This window comes from Lepeophtheirus salmonis, chromosome 2, assembly GCF_016086655.4.
Source record: "Lepeophtheirus salmonis chromosome 2, UVic_Lsal_1.4, whole genome shotgun sequence".
NCBI classification, from domain to species: Eukaryota; Metazoa; Arthropoda; class Copepoda; order Siphonostomatoida; family Caligidae; genus Lepeophtheirus; species Lepeophtheirus salmonis.
This window is the reverse complement of record NC_052132.2, coordinates 1051056-1070880: the sequence shown is the minus strand read 5'-3', so window position 1 is coordinate 1070880 and position 19825 is coordinate 1051056. Positions and strand designations below refer to the sequence as shown.

The following is a 19825-nucleotide window of genomic DNA, read 5'->3' as shown; positions in this document are numbered from 1 at the left end:
AAACATTAAACTATTACAATTACTCCATCTAATCTAAGAATCTTTTGGTGAAATCCATATACGTAAAGTATATTTCTTTCTCTAGAAATCACCAGGGCGCGAATGTACACACATCAAGTTCAAGAGAATAACTCTCGAGCGTGCTGTCCATGAGCAATGGTGCTTCCATAATTAATAAATTATGCAAAGTTATAACGAGAAATCAAGATCTGAAAGATTTTCATACATTAATTTTTACATTCCATCAGTATTAATCGTTTTCAACGTCTTGTATTTGAGTTTTATCGAGATATTAAGTAGTCCTGTTAGAAAGAATCCTCTTTTCATCACCATTACTGATTATACATACGTCCAACCTTTTACATAAATGGAAGATCAATATTTATATGAAATAATTAAATGACTTCTTTTTTTTTGAATTATTTGCTCTTTTTTTTCAAAAAAATGTTTTAATCTTTTTTTTCGGCTTCAAAAGGTAAATTTAGAGAATAATCAATGTTCTTTCTTTCGTTTTCAAAATTTGTAATACTTTCTGTTAAAAATGACAAAAGTGCTTTGGATAAAGACAAATGGCTTTCAAAGTCTGGATATTCAAGAACTTGCCGGCAACATTCATTGACAAGGGCTTTTATTTATTATTAAATTAATATACAATTTCTTTATTTGTATAAAATACGCTGTTTCAAATTGTAAAACATTCAATCAAAGTTATGAAAAATTTGGAAAAAAAAGTATGTCTCCTATGTTGCATTATTCAAGGGGATTATTCAACATTAATTTTGTGCAAAATTTCCCAAATCTGGCTCCTTCACATATCCGACCATATTATCATATATATATTTTTTTTTTCAAATTTTTTATTTATTTATTGCAGTTCATTACATCCTCTATTCATTAGCGGCTACAAACTACTTCATCTCATAAAAACTGATATTGTCATTTAATTTTTATATTTTTTTCACTAATAAATATAAAAATGTTCAAGCTTCCATAGGTTTTAAAAAAGAATTCTCTATTCATTTGAAGAGTAATTTTCGGCCCATAACGTCGAAGCCAATTTGAAGGTCATTTAAGTTACTATATGAAGTTGTATATAGAGACTTTTTCTTGAATTTTTGCAATGACACTATATTTTAAACCCTCTAGAACATTATTAGGGTAAATTTTTTGTAATGTCTGTAAGAAAAAGTCATCAAATTTATTATTACAAGATGTACATATTTATGGCTTTTTATGCGTCACGACACTTCTGATCAATCAGCTTTTCCAGGAACTTAAAACGGGGTGGAGAAAAAAGATTAGAGCACTCCCTCTTTTGTAACAGACCTATATATTCCATATTTTTTTTATCAAAGTTACGTGAATTCTAAACATCATTCATCTACATATATTTTTTTTTTTTACTTTTTACTGCAAGCCATTTTGTCTCCTCTTTCCTTTTTAGTCTCTCTATTTGTACCGAGATAACTTTTTTCATCACATGTAAGTTAGAATTTTTATCCTGTGTTGGTTGAACAATTAATTACACGACACTTTACATCCATCAAATAGCTTAGTTGATTAACAAGATGTAACTTGAAGTAATTTGCTTGTGTATGTAATCGCATTCAGATTTGAGTACATGGATTTACAATTGTTTGAAAGTGACATTTGATCTATAGTGTAGACTAATTTTTTTTTCATTGCATATCCAATAATTAAAAAAAAAAAAAATGAACCAAACATCGACATCGAATGTATATTACATTTTCCTGCAAAAAAAGACGGGAGAAAAATATACTAAATATAATTTTTATAGTTAATTTTTATTTTATAATTATATCAAATTTATAGATGCTATTTTAACTAAATAGAAATTGAAATGATGCAGTAGTACTCAGTTTAAAGTACGTAATATATAAGTAGTATCTGTAATGTATATACTTAATATGTACTTATTACATATATTAAAGCATTGTACATAAGAAGTTTCCGAGGGCGTGTCACGAGTGAGCGGATGCTGAATATTAGTATTAAAAAAATTTGTAACACTCGTAATTGTCAAGTCGTTTGGACAGCCATGATCGTATAGTGGTTAGTACCCTGCGTTGTGGCCGCAGTAACCCAGGTTCGTAACCTGGTCACGGCAACTTTTATGCAAAATTTTACTTGTAGGATTTAATCTTTAGCTTTGTTCTAGGCATCAGTTTCATTTTATATCTTTAAAGGAACTATCTTTACCGTTTACTATATAATAATATAGTGAACGATCCAGTTACCCTTTTTTATTTATATAAAATACTTCGACAAATTTGGAGGTGGGAATTTTAGGTTGTAAAAACACGTTAAAATAATTAGAAAAACTACATTTATTGGAAAATAATAGGTAATTATTAATGTTGGGAAAATTGGGTTCAAATCGATTCCAAAGAAGAATTCTATCTTGATTGGTTTTACAAAAAAGTTAGTCAGGATCAATCTCCTTAAAAATTCCTTATTGACCGAATCTAAAGATGAATTGTTAATGACGTCGTTTGTGTTTCAAAATTGTGAACACCTGTACAGTAACTTCATATGAAGTTAAATGTATTGCATATATATGTCTATTATATGACGAAACTTTTTTTCCAAAAAAGAAACAGAAAAACGGAGTGAAATAAGTCTGTAATCAACCAAATGAATACAGATATATAAACTGCCATTTTTACACCCAGACTATTTTTGGCATATTAACGCTCTATAATTTCTAAAATGAACTACGTATATTTCATGCTATTAAAACCCTAAATAGTATTTTATTCGATACAGCATGATAATATCGCTAATAAAATATGTTTTAGTAAGGGGATAGCTTTGAATTTTTTAATAGAAATAAGAAGATTTCCAATATACTAGGTATGCGACTATGAAATGAGACTTTCCTCTATTGGTCCCAAGGTGTCACCAGTAAGACATTATACACCTGTCAAAAAATCTAAATGCTAATTTCGACATGTGTCAAGAATATCTAATTAATTACTTCTATAGTTTCGCAAGTAAAAAGGTCTAATTTTGTAGCTACAAACTACACTGTGTGGAAATCATTGCTTTTCTATTACCAACTGAATAAAAATGCTTCTCAAGCCCATGAAATGCTTGAGGAAGCTTACAGTGGAGATGTTCTAAGTTATATGTTGACCGTGGCGGCAAAGCCAAACCTTCCGCTACAGGCAGATCGCTTCTGAAAGAAGGTAATGCTGTGTGTTCTGGGACCAGTGTGCTGTCATATGGTATGACCTTCTACCATCCAATCAAATCGTTAATGGTGATCGCTACCAACAACAATTGGCCGATTTGAACCATGCTATAAACCGAAAACGCCCAAAATATGAAGTCAGGTAACACAAGGTAATTTTCCTTGAGGACAATGTACCACCGCATCGCAGCTTGTTGAACTGTACAACTGGGAACCACTTGTTCATGCGGCTTACTCACCAGACCTGGGACCTTCCGATTATCACATATTTGCATCGATGGGCCACACACTCAATGATTTACGCTTTGATCCTTATACTGAAGACAAAAAATGGATCATTGACTGGTTTACACCCAAAGAAGAACAATTTTTTTTGTAAAGGCATCCATTAATTGCCTGACAAATGGGGGAATTGTGTGGATAGCAAAGGTGCATACTTTACAAATTATATTTGTAATCATTTTTTCACAATAAACGTTCAAAATTAAAAAAAAAGTCTCATTTCATAGGTGCATACCTGGTATATGCAGGGTTGATCTTATTTAGTAATAACTTAAATGATTAATAAATCCAAAATGTATTCCACAATTGTCACAAAATGCTAACATCGAACTTGTGGCTAAGAAAGTGGTACTTCAGGCCATAGAAAATTTCAGGGACAACATTGCTGTCCCTCAAGACTGAGCTCTACAACATCGCACCGCTAAGACCCAGTCTTTTCTGAAATCTTTGGACTTCTTCATCTAGGTGCGTCTGGAGATGAGGGTGTGTGCTACACCTTACATGAGTGTCGAGTCTCTAGATGCTTCCATCTAGAAAGGAGTCGACAAAGCTAGAGTCTGACTACATCGTAAAGGTCTGCAAGGGATTTAAGAAGAGTATTGAGAGAATTATTAGAGCTGAGGGCTCAGATATTTAATAAAAGTTGTTGCTAAGCACTCTTTACATATGATTTTGTTAAATAAATGTCGTCATAATATATATCTTTCAAATTTTACTCTAGGAAAATTGAAAATAATAAAATGTCTACCACTAGATAAGATCAACCCTGTAAAATTTATATCTGGATAGGAAGAGGGATCATCAAGAAATTGTGTTCCTGTTCTTTTAGAAACTTCAGTACTTTTTTTTTGCAGGTGCTTATGTAGCCTCTGAACGAATGCAGTTTTGGGGGGGTTGCCATAATTGCCCGTATCAGGAACCAGCCCTCTGTAGTGTGGACCTGTTTAATATTCTACAGCATTATTTTACCAACTTTGATCCATATTCAACCATTTCTATAGACTCATAAATTGAGCTTATTAATCATTATGCTTTAAATTTTCCTAAATTATTTCAACCATATTTGGATGAGTTAAAACGTTATTATAATTTATCTATTCAAATTACCCCCTCTTAAGAAAATGAATGAGTCTACACACATCACTGTTTGACTTCATATAATACTTATTCACTAAGCTCTTCTACTCTCCTTCATCTAATCAAATGAATCTCTGTGGACTTCTGAAGAAAAAATAAAATACCAAAAAGCCTCAATAAATTTGTTTGGTTTTATTTCTTATCTCTTTCAAACTATACTCTCATCATTAAATGATGAGAGAAGAAGAAGGTATTCTTGGAATTCCTTAAATTCTGCTGTGTGTGCATGAATCTTATTTCACGATCTCTGTGTCTCTTAATAAAAAATTTATTCTATCTTTTTAAATAAAAAAAAAAGGGAAATCAATAGTTTCTAACTTTGATTTTTAAATTTATTTGACTCTTTTAAAGATATTGTTTGGAGGAGGGATTTTATGTGTGTGTTGATATTGTACAGAATCATTTATTATTCAATCAATAAGATCTTACATACCTTAATATCTATCTCAGAAGATTTTTTCACCCCATACTAAAGCTTTAAATCTAAAAGGCGACCGTTTGCCTAAGAAGATACAATGGTGCAGCGTTTTAACAATTTTTCGCAAGATGTCGCATTTCATATGACGTCACTCTGTCATATTTCTTGCTACTAATGTAGGATGGGATATAATAATTAAAGTTGAAAATTCTGTAGAGAAAAACGCGGGCAAGGAAAAGGGTGGGGGGGGAGAAAGAATTATGGTATCATTGTTTAAAATACTGATGTGATTATCATCTGTTTGCTTTATTATGATTTTTGAGGGTATAACAAAAGTATTTATTAGCAAAATGTTTAATGAATATATACTACGTATAATTAGACGTTTTTTATCCATTATAGGAGATTTGAAAACGTAGCACTGCATGAAATTGTAATGCATTATGAACCATATTCTCAGAATAATAGCTAATGAAACGACAAAGTAGAGTATTTCGAAATATATTTGAAGTTCCAAGTTTAAAAGAAGGCTTAAATTAAATATAATCTACATACTAAAAAATAAACCCTCATACATTTATGTTAAATATACAAAATTAAACAATTGTAATCATATAACCAATAATAACAAGAAATGATAAAAACAGAATATTGAAATAATAGATTCATTCAAATAATATTTCTTGTTCTGACACAGGAATCCAGTTAAATATGTCATAACTTTAGGTTGCAAAACACAAGCGAAACGTGTAGTTTAATCAAAAAGATAATCACCCCTCTTCTTCATGTGGAAGTTGCTATAGACAATTGTGTACAGGATAGATATATCTCAACGGATGAGATCTAAATAATAATTATTAATATTGTAAATCATAAAGTTAGACAATAAATATACTAATAAAAAATGTTAGAATTAAATCCATCGTAAAGATTTATTGCAAAAGCTAATTATGTAGTAATGTCCGGCGATATTACTCCTTATTAAGGCATAAAAAAAAATCCTTCCCCCCCCCCCGTATTTATGCTTGTGTAACAACATACTATTATCATGAAGGATATGCACAATTGCTAATTATAATGTTACACCCCCAATGTAACTACCCCGTTGTTTTGACCATTTAAACGGTAGTTTTTGCCTTTTATGAGTTTTCTGAACACCATTTCTTGGAGCCTATCAACCATAGCTAATCCTTAAGTGATAAAAAAGTAATATTTATTGACTATGTAATATTGGAAAACCTAATGATCATGCCCAAGTCTTTAGGTGAGGAAACTAGTCTCAGACTAACTAGTTGCAAACCATCCAAAGCGACTACACCCGTTGTTGTGACCATTTAAGCACTTGTTTTTGCCATTTAATGAGTTGGGTATCATAATTCTTGATAATTTCAGCTAAAATAGAATGATATTTTATGATTAGATTTATTAAAAAAATGAATACTTACTGTTAAATGGTACAAAATTCAGCGTTATATTTCGTAATTTGGTGTGGATGACTCTAAACATGCTGAAAATTATCTGAACTTCAGAATTTACAATGGGGATATTTCTATAAATGACATTATTACCAACATCCTCCATTAATTAATGATTGTTCCTCAGGAAGGGACGGGTTTACCCTTGTATTTCTCTATAAATTTTTTGAACATAGGATGATTAGCAATCGATAAGGTTATATTACATGCAATAATCATCTTTTGTGAGATCAAAGTTAAAGTCTGACTTGGTGTATTCATCGTTAACTTGATTTTATAGATGAATATCCATACTCTTGTTATGAGATGAAGATAATGAGTGGCGTGTAATTCTAGATAGGGGACTAAAGGCACATTTATTTCGACAAATCTGACAAGCCATCTATTTCTCATCCAGTAAGTATTTTCCAAATTCCGTGGCCTCCATTTTCATAAATCCAGACAGAAGGCGACGTTATTTTAGGCATTTTATTCAGTTCTCTATGGACTATCAGCATCTAATATTATATTAATATCGAATAATAAAGGCAGGAATGATAACGTTCTTGATAGAAGAAGATGTATATTATTTAATCAATGATGCCATAAGTATTTCTTCTCTTCTCCTCGCACGCTTTTGTATTCTTACCAAAATTATCAACCGTAATAATAATAGAGTGCAGGATTCATGAAGCACACCTAGCTCACACTCTAAAATTGCTGTGTGGAAACAAGAAATTATTTATATTCTTTGATTATTCCTTTTTCCCACCAAACGGAAGAGGCCGGAGTTTTCAATAATACATTTATGATGTACTAAACGTTATTAATATAAAAAATGTATAATTTAAGATACAATGGTCAATGATTGCCAGAGGCGGGAATTTGGACTCGAGACATGATTTGGACTTCATATTTTAATATATAATATATATTTTTACATTAACTGTATATGAAAAAATAACGCAGAATAAACATAATAATCTTTGAACAAGAATTAATAATGTATTGGGGGTAATCAAAACTTCATATTACAAAAATCTTCATAGTAAAGCTAAGTCCGTCGACCAAACTTCAAATGAACATCTTCTAAAAAGTAAAATATATTAAATAACATCATAACTCCTAATTATAGTTCCAAATAATAACTAACCAGTACATCTAGCGAAGAAAAAAAAATTCCTTGCACCTATACATTTTTCAGCTATTGATCACGTAGATCTTCGTTTCGCTGCTTGGTTTAAGGCTTTACCCAATACAATACAAAAATTACTAAACATATTTCTTTCAGAAACAAAGACAGAAAAGGTTTTGTGATAAATATTTTTCATAAATATTCCGTGTTTTCAGAATTATGTAGGTGTTGCATTTCACAATAATATATTATTTTACATCATAAGTACATATTTAGATCAATTGTGGGTTTTTTATTCATGTTTATGGAATAATTTGGGATATTCAAGAATGTTAATTAGAATCTTTATTTGATTTAAGAGCCATAGTTTGAATCCGATATGACTTTGACGAATAAGTTACAAATTTTTTATCCTGTCAATATATTTTGCTACTGGAAGTGTAGTTTGCAGGACTCCCAAAGTACAGCTTGCTTTTGTAATGATGGGTCATGCACCTGTATTTATTTTATTATAAGGATTGTTGAGCTCCAACTTTCGACTAGGTACTTTAAAGTACTGAGTTGCAAATATTATCAATTACAATAGTAAACGAAATTAATTGTCAAATAAATATTTTTTTCAATAATTCAAAAACATAGCTATATGCTATTAATTTAATGATATCATCATACGAACGAGTTTTTTTAACCCTCTACTACTTCATAGGGGTGTTTTTACATCCCAGAAACTGAAATATCCTCTCTATATAAATATTGTGCAATAAATTATTAATTTTGAAATTTTATATCCTCTACAATCTATGATATTAATAATATTCTCGCTAATTTTCATTTTAGATTATTAATTCACAGGAATGAAATATAACAGAAAAAAACTACTCAATTTATTGAATGATGAAAATGTGGAAAGACTACATTGAATTTAAATTTGTATGTTTAAATCCATCAATAAATAAAAATTTCATTGTCAAACATAAAAAATAAAATATATATTAAATTTTGAGTAATAGTTTTCTCTGGTGTTTCTAGGGTTAACTTGGAAAAAATCGGCTGATTAATTCGTGATTAAGTTAGCAAAATCAAAATATATCTGTATTAAAAAACCCGTACGAAATTTAACTAAGCTCTTAATACAACATTATGAACTTGCTTATTTTCATTCGATTTTACTCAAAATGTGTTAGTAGATTGTACATATATTGTTTGTGTTGGATTGGTCCAAAGACTCATTTCCTAATTGGTCTTTTTTTTTATTATTGGACCTACCTTTTTTACCATTCAACGGTCCTAAGGACCGACTAGTCGTTCCTTCATTACTACGGTACTAATTATCTTTTAATTTTCTTCACTTCTAGCGAGAATTTAGGAATATAAAAAGGAAGAGAATAATAAATGATAGCTAGAACGTATAATAATATTTTCTAGCCACAAACCTCCAACTTAAAGCTTTAGATATATTCTCTCTTTGAAAGAAGTTAAGACAATTTCAACAACTGCAATGACGTAGTTTCTAACTACGTAATTTTAGCTACTGTAGTTCCTATAAAAGACTCATAAATACCCATCTTAGGACTGACAAATTTTATTAAACTGCACTGATAATACGGCATCCTTTTTAGCTTATTTAAACCCATCCAACACAATATAAAGTATATTAATTCGTAATATGCCTGTAAAATTATATATAGACCCTCCAAAATAAGACAGTATTAATTCACTACTTATCTCTCTAAAACCAATTTAAGGCATCTGGCGGAAAAGTCAATCAAATTACAATAAATAAACATTTGATATGTAACATCTATTGAAGTTATAAACATAAAATTTTACTTATCAAAAATATATTTTGTTTGTAAAGTCTCTGTATATACTTCTAAGAGCATGTGTTTGATTGATCAGAACAGATAACAATATCTTTATCATCATCCCATTCTGTATAAATATGCGAAAATAATAATTAACTAGTGTAATCATGAGAGCATTAGTGTTACTGACAATCATTGGATCTGTTTTGGCTAATCCCAAATATCCAGATAATTGTGGTTTGGAAAACAAACCTTCTGTGGATTCAAAAATCATTGGAGGACATGAAGCAGCAAGACATCAGTTTCCATGGGTAGCTTTTGTCACTACCCGTGGTTATTGTACTGGTTCTGTTTTGGATGAAAATTGGATTATAACTACTAGACATTGTTTAAAAAATGATGCTTGGGCTGGAATTCGGGTTGGAGCTCATAGCATTGCAAATGGTGCGGATGAACCAAATATGCAAATACGAAATAGTTCCGAAATTCATACATCACCAATTGGAGACTTTGCTTTGATCAAATTGGAGAGTCCTTTGAAATTAAATGAATATGTCCGCCCCATTTGCTTACCAACACGTGCAGATGCTAATAAACCTCTTATTGGCGCATTAACGACCATAACAGGATGGGGTATTAACAGTTTTGATAAGACCAATTACTCCGAATTATACTTTGCTAAAAATGTAAAAGTTGTTAGGTGGGGCTGGGATATCATCTATACCAATGCAAATTCAGGAAAGGGTATTTGTTTTGGTGACAGTGGTGGCCCTCTTAACTACGAAATGGAAGATGGAAAATATATGCAAATTGGAGTCAATCAATTTGTGACGAGTAGCAAATGTGATAGAGGTGTGAATGGATTTGCACGCGTAAGTGCACAACTAGATTTCATTCAAGAAATAACTGGAATATTTATTAAATAATAGTTTAAAGATATCTCCAAAAATAGCCCACAAAATAATTTTGTACATAACTCCATATTTATATACTATTATACAAATATTCAAGGAGAAGGAGTGGTTTAGATTTTCAGGGAGTACTCTTTGAAAAATAATTATAAGGACATACCTCCCTCACCCTTTTATTTCATACTTACGGTATTGCTTATGGAGGTTTTTCAGCTTTGGTACTTAAAAGTACTTAATAATTAAAGGTAGCCCATTCAAGATGTGCAAGCTATCTATGTCCCATTTTGGTACACTCTCTGAAGAAAACACTATCGTGATATCCGGATTCTACACCAGACTGTAAGGAGAGCTATTAATAAGGTTGATGGAAGGAAATTTATGTGGGTGAAAAGATCATCTTCGACACCAGCAATTAAAGAACCCCATCTCCGTCGTTGCCATACTCTTTGAAATGAGTCTTCTGACACTTTTGGCTTTTTACAACTCTGATTTTTTTTTTTTTTTTTTTTTGAAAAATCAGCATATTTTGTTCTTGAAATCCAAAAGGAAATTATCAGTTCCTTTATTGTTTTTGCCGCAAAAAAAAAATATACCAGTCCCTTCGTCTACATATTTTTGATAAATGCAGAGGAGAAGGAGCGCAATGTCCATCATCCAAACAACAAGGCCCTCCACGCCACAGTGAGCTAGCACTAGAATGCCATGGCAGAAGAATCCATCTGCAGCGGGCGCCAGACCTTCAACAAACCGCCATCATTGCCACTACAAGCAGCTACATTAATTATTAAGATAACTTAGACACAAATCTATTTAAAGTATTAATTTTGTTGAAATAATATTGTTACATAGTATATAATGGGTCGGAATTTTAAAATTCAAAATGTTCAGATTTGAATGGACCACTCCATAATTAATTAGCATTTTCAATATCTCTTAGTATTATGAAATACTTCTATCCATAGAAAATGTCGTTATATTCGAAAATAATTTATTAAATCTACCTTTGTCTATAATTTATGTCATTCCATTTATAGATTTTTTTTATTAATAAAATTTCAATTCAAGGAAAATTAATATTAAGCAACAATCTACCAAAAGTTTTTTTTGTTTTAATTTACCCTTTTTAAGAAGATAATTTGTGAGGATTTGTTTATTTAATAACATGTTTGTAATGAAAAAAAGAGTGCAAAGAAAGGCAGAAGCAAGACTTATGGTACTACTGAATTGAGCCTCTTTTTAATAATAATATAATAAAATGTATGAGGACTATTATTGAGAGAAGAGCCCTTTACATAGCATTAGTTTTTGAAAAATAGAATAATTATATTGAAATTCATAGGTACTATTTTTACATTGTATTTTTAAAACAATTTACAGCAAATATAGAAAAGACTACTTACTTCAGAGGGAGAAGTTAACACCACGACGACCTATTAAGTAATAAATTAAAACAAGCAAACGAAATTTTTGAATTAACTTAATAAGGACAAATTACGATCATAGTCTCTACTAGGAGAATTAATCATTCTACTTGTAAAGAATACAACCCTATTCTTTCCTAGGACAAATTTCAATTTTACTGAGGTAGATAATAGAATTGAATATTTGAAGAGGTTCCGTGTTTTCAAAATATGACACCAAAATATGCGCTCTATAGTACTGTAACCGGTAATTTCATTCCCAGCAAATTCATCTCCTGTCTTTTCATTCTTAGTAATTTCATTTCCAGTAAAAATTTTCCCTGTAAAATTAGCTAGAAACATGGTGGGACTTGTAATAGATTTCTAGAATAGGTCCTTCATCCCCCTCACATACAATCACAACTGTTCAAACTTCAATACGGACGTTTCAATGCATTTTGAAGGAATCACAGAATACCACTACTATGGTCCGTTCCAAAGAATCATAGATATTAATATCCAGTCCATTTCTTCACCAAGAGGCTATGAACAGGATTGTACTAGAGTTATAGAACTAGATCAAAAGGGGGATCTCATCCATGAAAGTCTGCATGCATTTCTGTATAAGATATATAATATTATGTATATCTAAATAATTCAGTAATTTATCACAAATCAGAGATTGTGCTATGCTAATTTCTACCCTTCACATCTTCTTCCATAACTGTAGTTCGGTAAACCACTTGGTTCTTTGTAACCATATCCTTTTTGATATTACTGCGAGGATTTTGGATCCTAACGAATGGAAGTAAAACATGGTTTCAAGATCCTTCCAAAATGAAACATTATTCTTATTGGTTGATAAATACAAGAACCCGATTGATCTGAGCTTTGAGGACTGAATAGGATAAGGAGATCTTCACAGTTAGAGGTTTAAGGTTGACATAAATTTACTAATAGAATAATAACTATAATTTTTTTTCATAATCAAATTCAAACTCAGAAAGTCTATATCTAGGATAGAACATTGAATCGGTTCTAAGATACCCCCTTCCCCCCCAAATAAAGATACTTTTCTACCATTTTTCGGAATGATTCAAACTGATATTTAAAAAACCTCCATTGAATCAATGTATGTAGAAAGACAAGATCCCTTGAACAGAACATGAAGAGAGTATACTTCCATGTTACTTTTTCTTCTATTTAATCATTTTTTTGCGAAAGGTATACCAATATTTTTGAAAGATTATACACTTACCTCAATTTCTAAATTCATAATAATTTTTCTGATCCTTTCTTCATGTTCTGTTCAAGGGATCTCGTCTCTGTGTGCTTCACTCAGTGGATCTCATCTTCTTTAATGAAAGGATCGTTCATTGTGCAGATGCCCCTTCCCTTTCAAGGTCTGTGATAGTGACTTCTGACCTCGTGAATAATTGCCTCTTTGTTCAGAAATACATAAATTCCTCTCCAGATCTTCTATGGAATAATAGTATACTGCTATAAGAACTTATGAGTTCCATAAAGAGACAGAATACTCCTCTGAAAGCCCAAGTGAGGCACATAAAGATTTCTCATCGTCCATCCACTGCTCCTTCATTAATATTCTGGAGTTCTTTTGTTCTTAAGTCAACTTTACTTCGTCTCTTACTCGAATAAAAATATTTCATTTATAAGAGTCCTTCAGTTTCCTTTATGTATGTATATAACACAGAAAAAACTGATCTCAATCACAATTCCATTTATAAGGTGGGGTTTTTGATGTATAATCTGTATGGATTACAATTAGTTTTTTAATTTGAAATTAATCTTCAATTGACTCCGCGATGATATCATCAAAATAGTCTGTACAATTGTAAACAAAAGCAAATAAATCTCTTATGGATACATTTATATATAGTAACCTTCATTTTAGACAAGGTAACTATACATAAAGGTGAGGCACCAAGGATCTTCTAAGGTAGTCTTATTGGCGTTAGCTGATGGAATGACGTCACTGTTGCGGAAGCTCAGATACTTTCATTGAAGTGAAGTGCTCTAATTTGGATCTGTTAAGCAAAAATGTTATCATCTCGAGGTTCAAAGCGTGTTGTGCCCGGCCCTACTGTCCCAATCCACGGGATAATCAGTATTTTGTATAACCTTAGACAAATTTGATGCTCCAGCATCTTTGGATCTCAGTCTGCAGGGAAAAAAATCTGATTAATATTAAAAATGCTAAGATTTGTGATAGTTATTTTACAGCCAATGATTTTGAATGGAATCTCTCTTCTTTACTTAAAGGCCAGGAAGAAATTAAAAAGTGATGCAGTCCCCTCACTCCATTTTCTCTTTGCATCTCACAGTTCAGATGAACCCAAATCCTCCAGATATATTCGTAATCTACATTCGTTCAAAAATAAATCATTATTTCAAAGTATCAAGGATAATGGATTGAAATTCATTTTAATCAATCATCTAAATCTGGATTGTCTGGAGAATGTATTCTCACAGATTCGTGCAATGCAGGAAACAATACTCATACATTCCAATATATTCTACCTATATAACCTAGACCCTTGATTTCTTTATTACATGTGCTCCTCTTTTGACATTGGAAAACGATTAGCAGATAATTCTAGACTCTTAAAGATAATATGCCTCTCCTTTTTTCTCTGAAACCTATGTCTGAATTGCCGATGCATATTCTACTATGCTAATAAGTATATTTATTTCTTTATAAAAATGTTGCATTTCATTTTTTATATGTGTAATATCACTAATAATTTGTTGGATCTATTTGTTTTAATTATATTAATAACTTCTATCATTTGTCCTTTAAAATTTGTTTGATTCTCTGCTTAGGACTTCTAGTTACAATTAATATAATTATTTTACCGTTGTAATTTTTTTTTATTTTTGCCCATACTTATTTAACTTATTATTATAAGCATATATTATAATACTTTAATAAATTATCTATAGAATATTCACCAATTTTAATGTAACGATAAAGATGTCATCCTTCGTAATACATAATATTTCTATATAACACCGTGCTTCATACAAATTCAAATAAAGTAAACAATAATTATATTCGAAATATTGAAATTCCCTACTCATCGTGAATGGATCTCTTCAATGATGCAATCTTTTAACCTCCTTTGCAAGGAAGGAGTCGAATCTGCACTCTTGAAAAGATGATTAAGTTAAAAATATCTTTCTTCGATTTCCTCTATCTGGTTTTGGTCTTATCTCTCGGAGATCATATCTGAAGTGTTGCCGTATTTTTGTCTCATCAAAAATAGATGCCCAGATTTTTGCAGTTGTATCTGGATTTACAAACAGTGAAGAACAACTCCCTGAATGGTCTCAATGATGGAATCCCGCATATTCACAGAATCAAAGTTAAAAGTATGTGTTTTCTAATAGAAAAGGTTCAAAAAATTATTTACATTTCATTGAGAATATAATTAAAACATAATGAAAGAATTTATCTATTATTTTCAGTTATAAACGTTAATTAGTATGTACAACACAAAAATAAGACTGTGGAACGATGTGAAAACTTATTTTTAATACTTTTTAACTTTATTTATTTAATAAAACTAGGTTAGAGAGATAAAACTTGTATACAAAATAAGGTTTAAGTCCTAATATTTGCTCGTCCCATTTTGAAATTCGATAGTTAACCATTTCTTAAATATTGGAATTCGAAATATGCCTATAAAAATACATACATATAGACACTCAAAAATTAGCTTTTGTTAATTCTTTACACACCTTCCTAAGGCAAATTTTTGGGATGTGGTAGAGACGAGAGAAAGAGAAAAATTTCCTTTTAGCAAAAAAGTTACAAAAATTGCAAATATCGAACATCCCTTGAAATTTAAATATTAACATTTTACTTATCAAAAATATCTTTTGTTCGTAATATCTATGCATTTACTTCCAGGAAAATTTGGATTTGTTTGATTGATCAGAACAGATAACAATATCTTTATCATCATCCCATTCTATATAAATATGCGTAAATAATAATTAACTAGTGTAATCATGAGAGCATTAGTGTTACTGACAATCATTGGATCTGTTTTGGCTAATCCCAAATATCCAGATATTTGTGGTTTGGAAAACAAACCTTCTGTGGATTCAAAAATCATTGGAGGACATGAAGCAGCAAGACATCAGTTTCCATGGCTAGCTTTTGTCACTACCGGTGGTTATTGTACTGGTTCTGTTTTGGATGAAAATTGGATTATAACTGCTAAACATTGTGTATTAAATGATAATTGGTCCGAAATTCGAGTTGGAATTCATAGCACTGGCAATGGTGCGGATGAACCATATAAGCAAACCCGAACAAGTACTGAATTTTACGAATCACCAACTGGAGACTTTGCTTTGATCAAATTGGAGATTCCTTTGGAATTAAATGAATATGTCCGACCAGTTTGCTTACCAAGTCGTGCAGATGCTAATAGGACCTTTGTTGGAGCATCAACGACCATAACAGGATGGGGTGTAAATAATTTTGAGAGGGCAAATTATCCCGAATTATATTTTGCTAAAAATGTAAACATTATTCAATGCGGTTTTGAAGACAATATTATCTGTTCTGATGCAAATCAAGGAATGGCTGTCTGTTTTGGTGACAGCGGTGGCCCTCTTAACTACGAAATGGAAGATGGAAAGTATATGCAAATTGGAGTCAACCAATTTATTACTAATGGAAAATGTGTAGGAGGTGTCAATGGATATGCACGTGTATCAACTCATCTTGACTTTATTCAAGAAATAACTGGAATGGTTATCGAATAATGAATCTATTGTTTTTCTTAGATAAACATTTAATAAAAAAATAACAAACTCCAATTAATATGAGTATTGAGCCCTATATAGCTCCAAATTTATTGCAACTCTTCCTCATATTCTACAAGAAGATGTTTTTTATTAATAATATCATACATTTCTGCAGATTTTAACACAATAGCGCTAAAAAAATTTACAAGGGTTACTATTATAATACTTACATATTATGAGATAATGTCTGTTTGACTTAAGGTCAGTTCACTGATGGGTGCAAATAAGTTTTCATCTCTCCTCTTTTTATTGTGTAATATTTTTCCCTGGACGTATTTTGTGTATATTTTAAGCAACCTGGCGGAACCAAAATTTGCATTAGAGCCTATAGCATTGCAAATCTTGAAGATGAAACACATAAAAAATCCAATTATTTTTTTCCGAGGGCCGAACCGCCCAACTGTAATCCCTTTGACTTCTACATGTGGAAGGCAGTTGAACGGGACATGAACCGAACCTTGTGGAACACGGGGGCAGAGTTAAAGCAGCGCATCATCATAATGTTTAACAAGTTGATGTGAATTTGACTTTAAGTCAAAATTCCCGAAAACGAAGATGATCATGGATCTTATCAATTTCTAATTAAATATTTAGAAGAATTGTTTCAATCCTCATCAACATTTTCCTGATGCAATTCATCTCCCTAAATTATGAAATTGTATGCGTAGTATGGTCATGACTATTATTAATTTTGTAATTGAGAAAATATATTTTTGCTTCTGGAAGTGCAATTTGCAGGACTTCCAAGTACGCCTTGTATAGTAAATAAATAATAATAAATCTATGGATTTTTTACTGAAAGTATGGAATCAATATATAAAGAGGAAAAAAAAACTATTTTTAGGATAGATTTACTCGTATCTTAATCTTTATTTTAACAGATTAATTTGGCACTTGACTCATCCATCAAAATACTGGTTTTCCATTCCATCAGCCTAAAGCGCCATTTTTAGTGATGTAATCTACATTAAACGAAGTTAATAATACTTCCAGTCAATAATATAAAATACATCACTAAAACAGCTGAATTGCGCACATAATCATTGTATTTACCATAATTTAAAATGGAAATGTACTCATAATGTTTATAAGTGATGTTTGGAATAAGAATATATTCAAGTTATATACAAATGAATTGTGATATCCCATTTTTCAAAAATTGTCTCTGTCCTCAATTTCACAAAAAAGGCTAGAACCAGATGGAAACTAAAATTTAATCAAATGGCTTTATAAAAAAAAAAGGCTTAACAAATGCAATTATTACTACTTGGTGCCAATGATAAACAGTGATATTTGAATTAAACCAAGATAGTATGTATTGACAATCCCTTAAATTTTGTGATATTTACAACTGTTTTTTTGTTAATTTGGGTATATTTGGGACAATAAAAGTAGGATAATGAAAGAATGTATCTATTATTTTAAGTTATAAACGTTAATTAGTATGCACAACACAAAAATAAGACTGTGGAACGATAAAAACTTTTTTTTATTACTTTTTTAGTTTCATAAATCTAATAAAACTAGGCTATGGAGAGATAAAACTTATATATACAATAAGTTTAAAGTCTTATTCTTTGCTTGTCCCATTTTGACATTGAATAGTTTACCATTTCCTTAATATTCCAATTCGAAATTACATATAGACACTCAAAAAATAGCTTATATAAATTCTTTACATACCTTCCAAAGGCAATTTATGGCATATGGCGGAGAAAGGCTGCAAGAGGAAAATTTACTTTTCGTCAAAAAAAATATAGAAATTCAGGCTTGGATATTGATGTAAAAATGAACAGTGTTCACGCTTTCCGTTCATTTTTGAATAAATGAACGATGAACGGAGAAAAAAAAAATGGCGTTAATTTGGTCGTTCATTTTTTTTTTTCTTAGGTGTCGTTATATAACTATTAGTTTACAAAGATTACTACTTTTTTTTTTCGTGATTGATATAATTTTTATTGTCTCGAGGGTCCTTAAAAAAAAAAAAAAATAATTTATATTAAAAATTAGATGATTTTTTGTGTACATTGATTACTGTCTATGAAATATCTCATACCTCACAAATTGCAAATACCTTTACTATGGAATGGGCGTGTAGGAAATAGGTATTCTGATTCAGGTAAGAGTGCAATTTTCTACATAACCATTCATTTTTTATTCTTTTGCTAAATATTTTATAAAAATTTGAATATAATTTAAGACAAGGTGGTCAATGTAGTGTAAAGTTTTAGTATATTTATTTCTGTATAACAATGTTCCATTTCATTTTGTATATGTGTAATATCACTAATAATTTGTTGGATCTATTTGTTTTATTCTATATGAATAACTTCTATCATTTGTCCTTTAAAATTTGTCTGATTCTCTGCTTATGACTTCTGGTTACAATTAATATAATTATTTTACCGTTGTAATTTTTTTTTTAATTTTTGCCCATACTTATTTAACTTATTATTATAAGCATATATTATAATACTTTAATAAATTATCTATAGAATATTCACTAATTTTAATGTAACAATAAAGATGTCATCCTTCGTAATACATAATATTTCTATATAACACCGTGCTTCATACAAATTCAAATAAAGTAAACAATAATTATATTCGAAATATTGAAATTCCCTACTCATCGTGAATGGATCTCTTCAATGTTGCAATCTTTTAACCTCCTTTGCAAGGAAGGAGTCGAATCTGCAATCTTGAAAAGATGATTAAGTTAAAAATATCTTTCTTCGATTTCCTCTATCTGGTTTTGGTCTTATCTCTCGGAGAACATATCTGAAGTGTTGCCGTATTTTTGTCTCATCAAAAATAGATGCCCGGATTTTTTGCAGTTGTATCTGGATTTACAAACAGTGAAGAACAACTCCCTGAATGGTCTCAATGATGGAATCCCGCATATTCACAGAATCAAAGTTAAAAGTATGTGTTTTCTAATAGAAAAGGTTCAAAAAATTATTTACATTTCATTGAGAATATAATTAAAACATAATGAAAGAATTTATCTATTATTTTCAGTTATAAACGTTAATTAGTATGTACAACATAAAAATAAGACTGTGGAACGATGTTAAAACTTTTTTTAATACTTTTTAACTTTATTTATTTAATAAAACTAGGTTAGAGAGATAAAACTTGTATACAAAATAAGGGTTAAGTCCTAATATTTGCTTGTCCCATTTTGAAATTCGATAGTTAACCATTTCTTAAATATTGGAATTCGA

General features: G+C 30.5%; 2 protein-coding genes across 2 annotated transcripts; both read left to right on the top strand.

Moving 5' to 3' along the window:
* The first annotated feature begins 9573 nt into the window (after positions 1-9573).
* Positions 9574-11785, top strand: LOC121132279 (chymotrypsin BI). The gene has a single exon (XM_040727645.2). It carries the CDS (start codon positions 9613-9615, stop codon positions 10369-10371), a length of 759 nt encoding a protein of 252 aa, XP_040583579.1. The 5' UTR covers positions 9574-9612; the 3' UTR covers positions 10372-11785.
* Positions 11786-15770: 3985 nt separating this feature from the next.
* Positions 15771-16610, top strand: LOC121132278 (chymotrypsin BI-like). Its single transcript, XM_040727643.1, has one exon. It carries the CDS (start codon positions 15792-15794, stop codon positions 16554-16556), a length of 765 nt encoding a protein of 254 aa, XP_040583577.1. The 5' UTR covers positions 15771-15791; the 3' UTR covers positions 16557-16610.
* The last annotated feature ends 3215 nt before the right edge of the window (positions 16611-19825 follow it).

Excerpts from the sequence above, each read along its gene's own strand:
- LOC121132279 (XM_040727645.2), top strand. The coding sequence starts at position 9,613 with ATGAGAGCATTAGTGTTACTGACAATCATTGGATCTGTTTTGGCTAAT.
- LOC121132278 (XM_040727643.1), top strand. The coding sequence starts at position 15,792 with ATGAGAGCATTAGTGTTACTGACAATCATTGGATCTGTTTTGGCTAAT.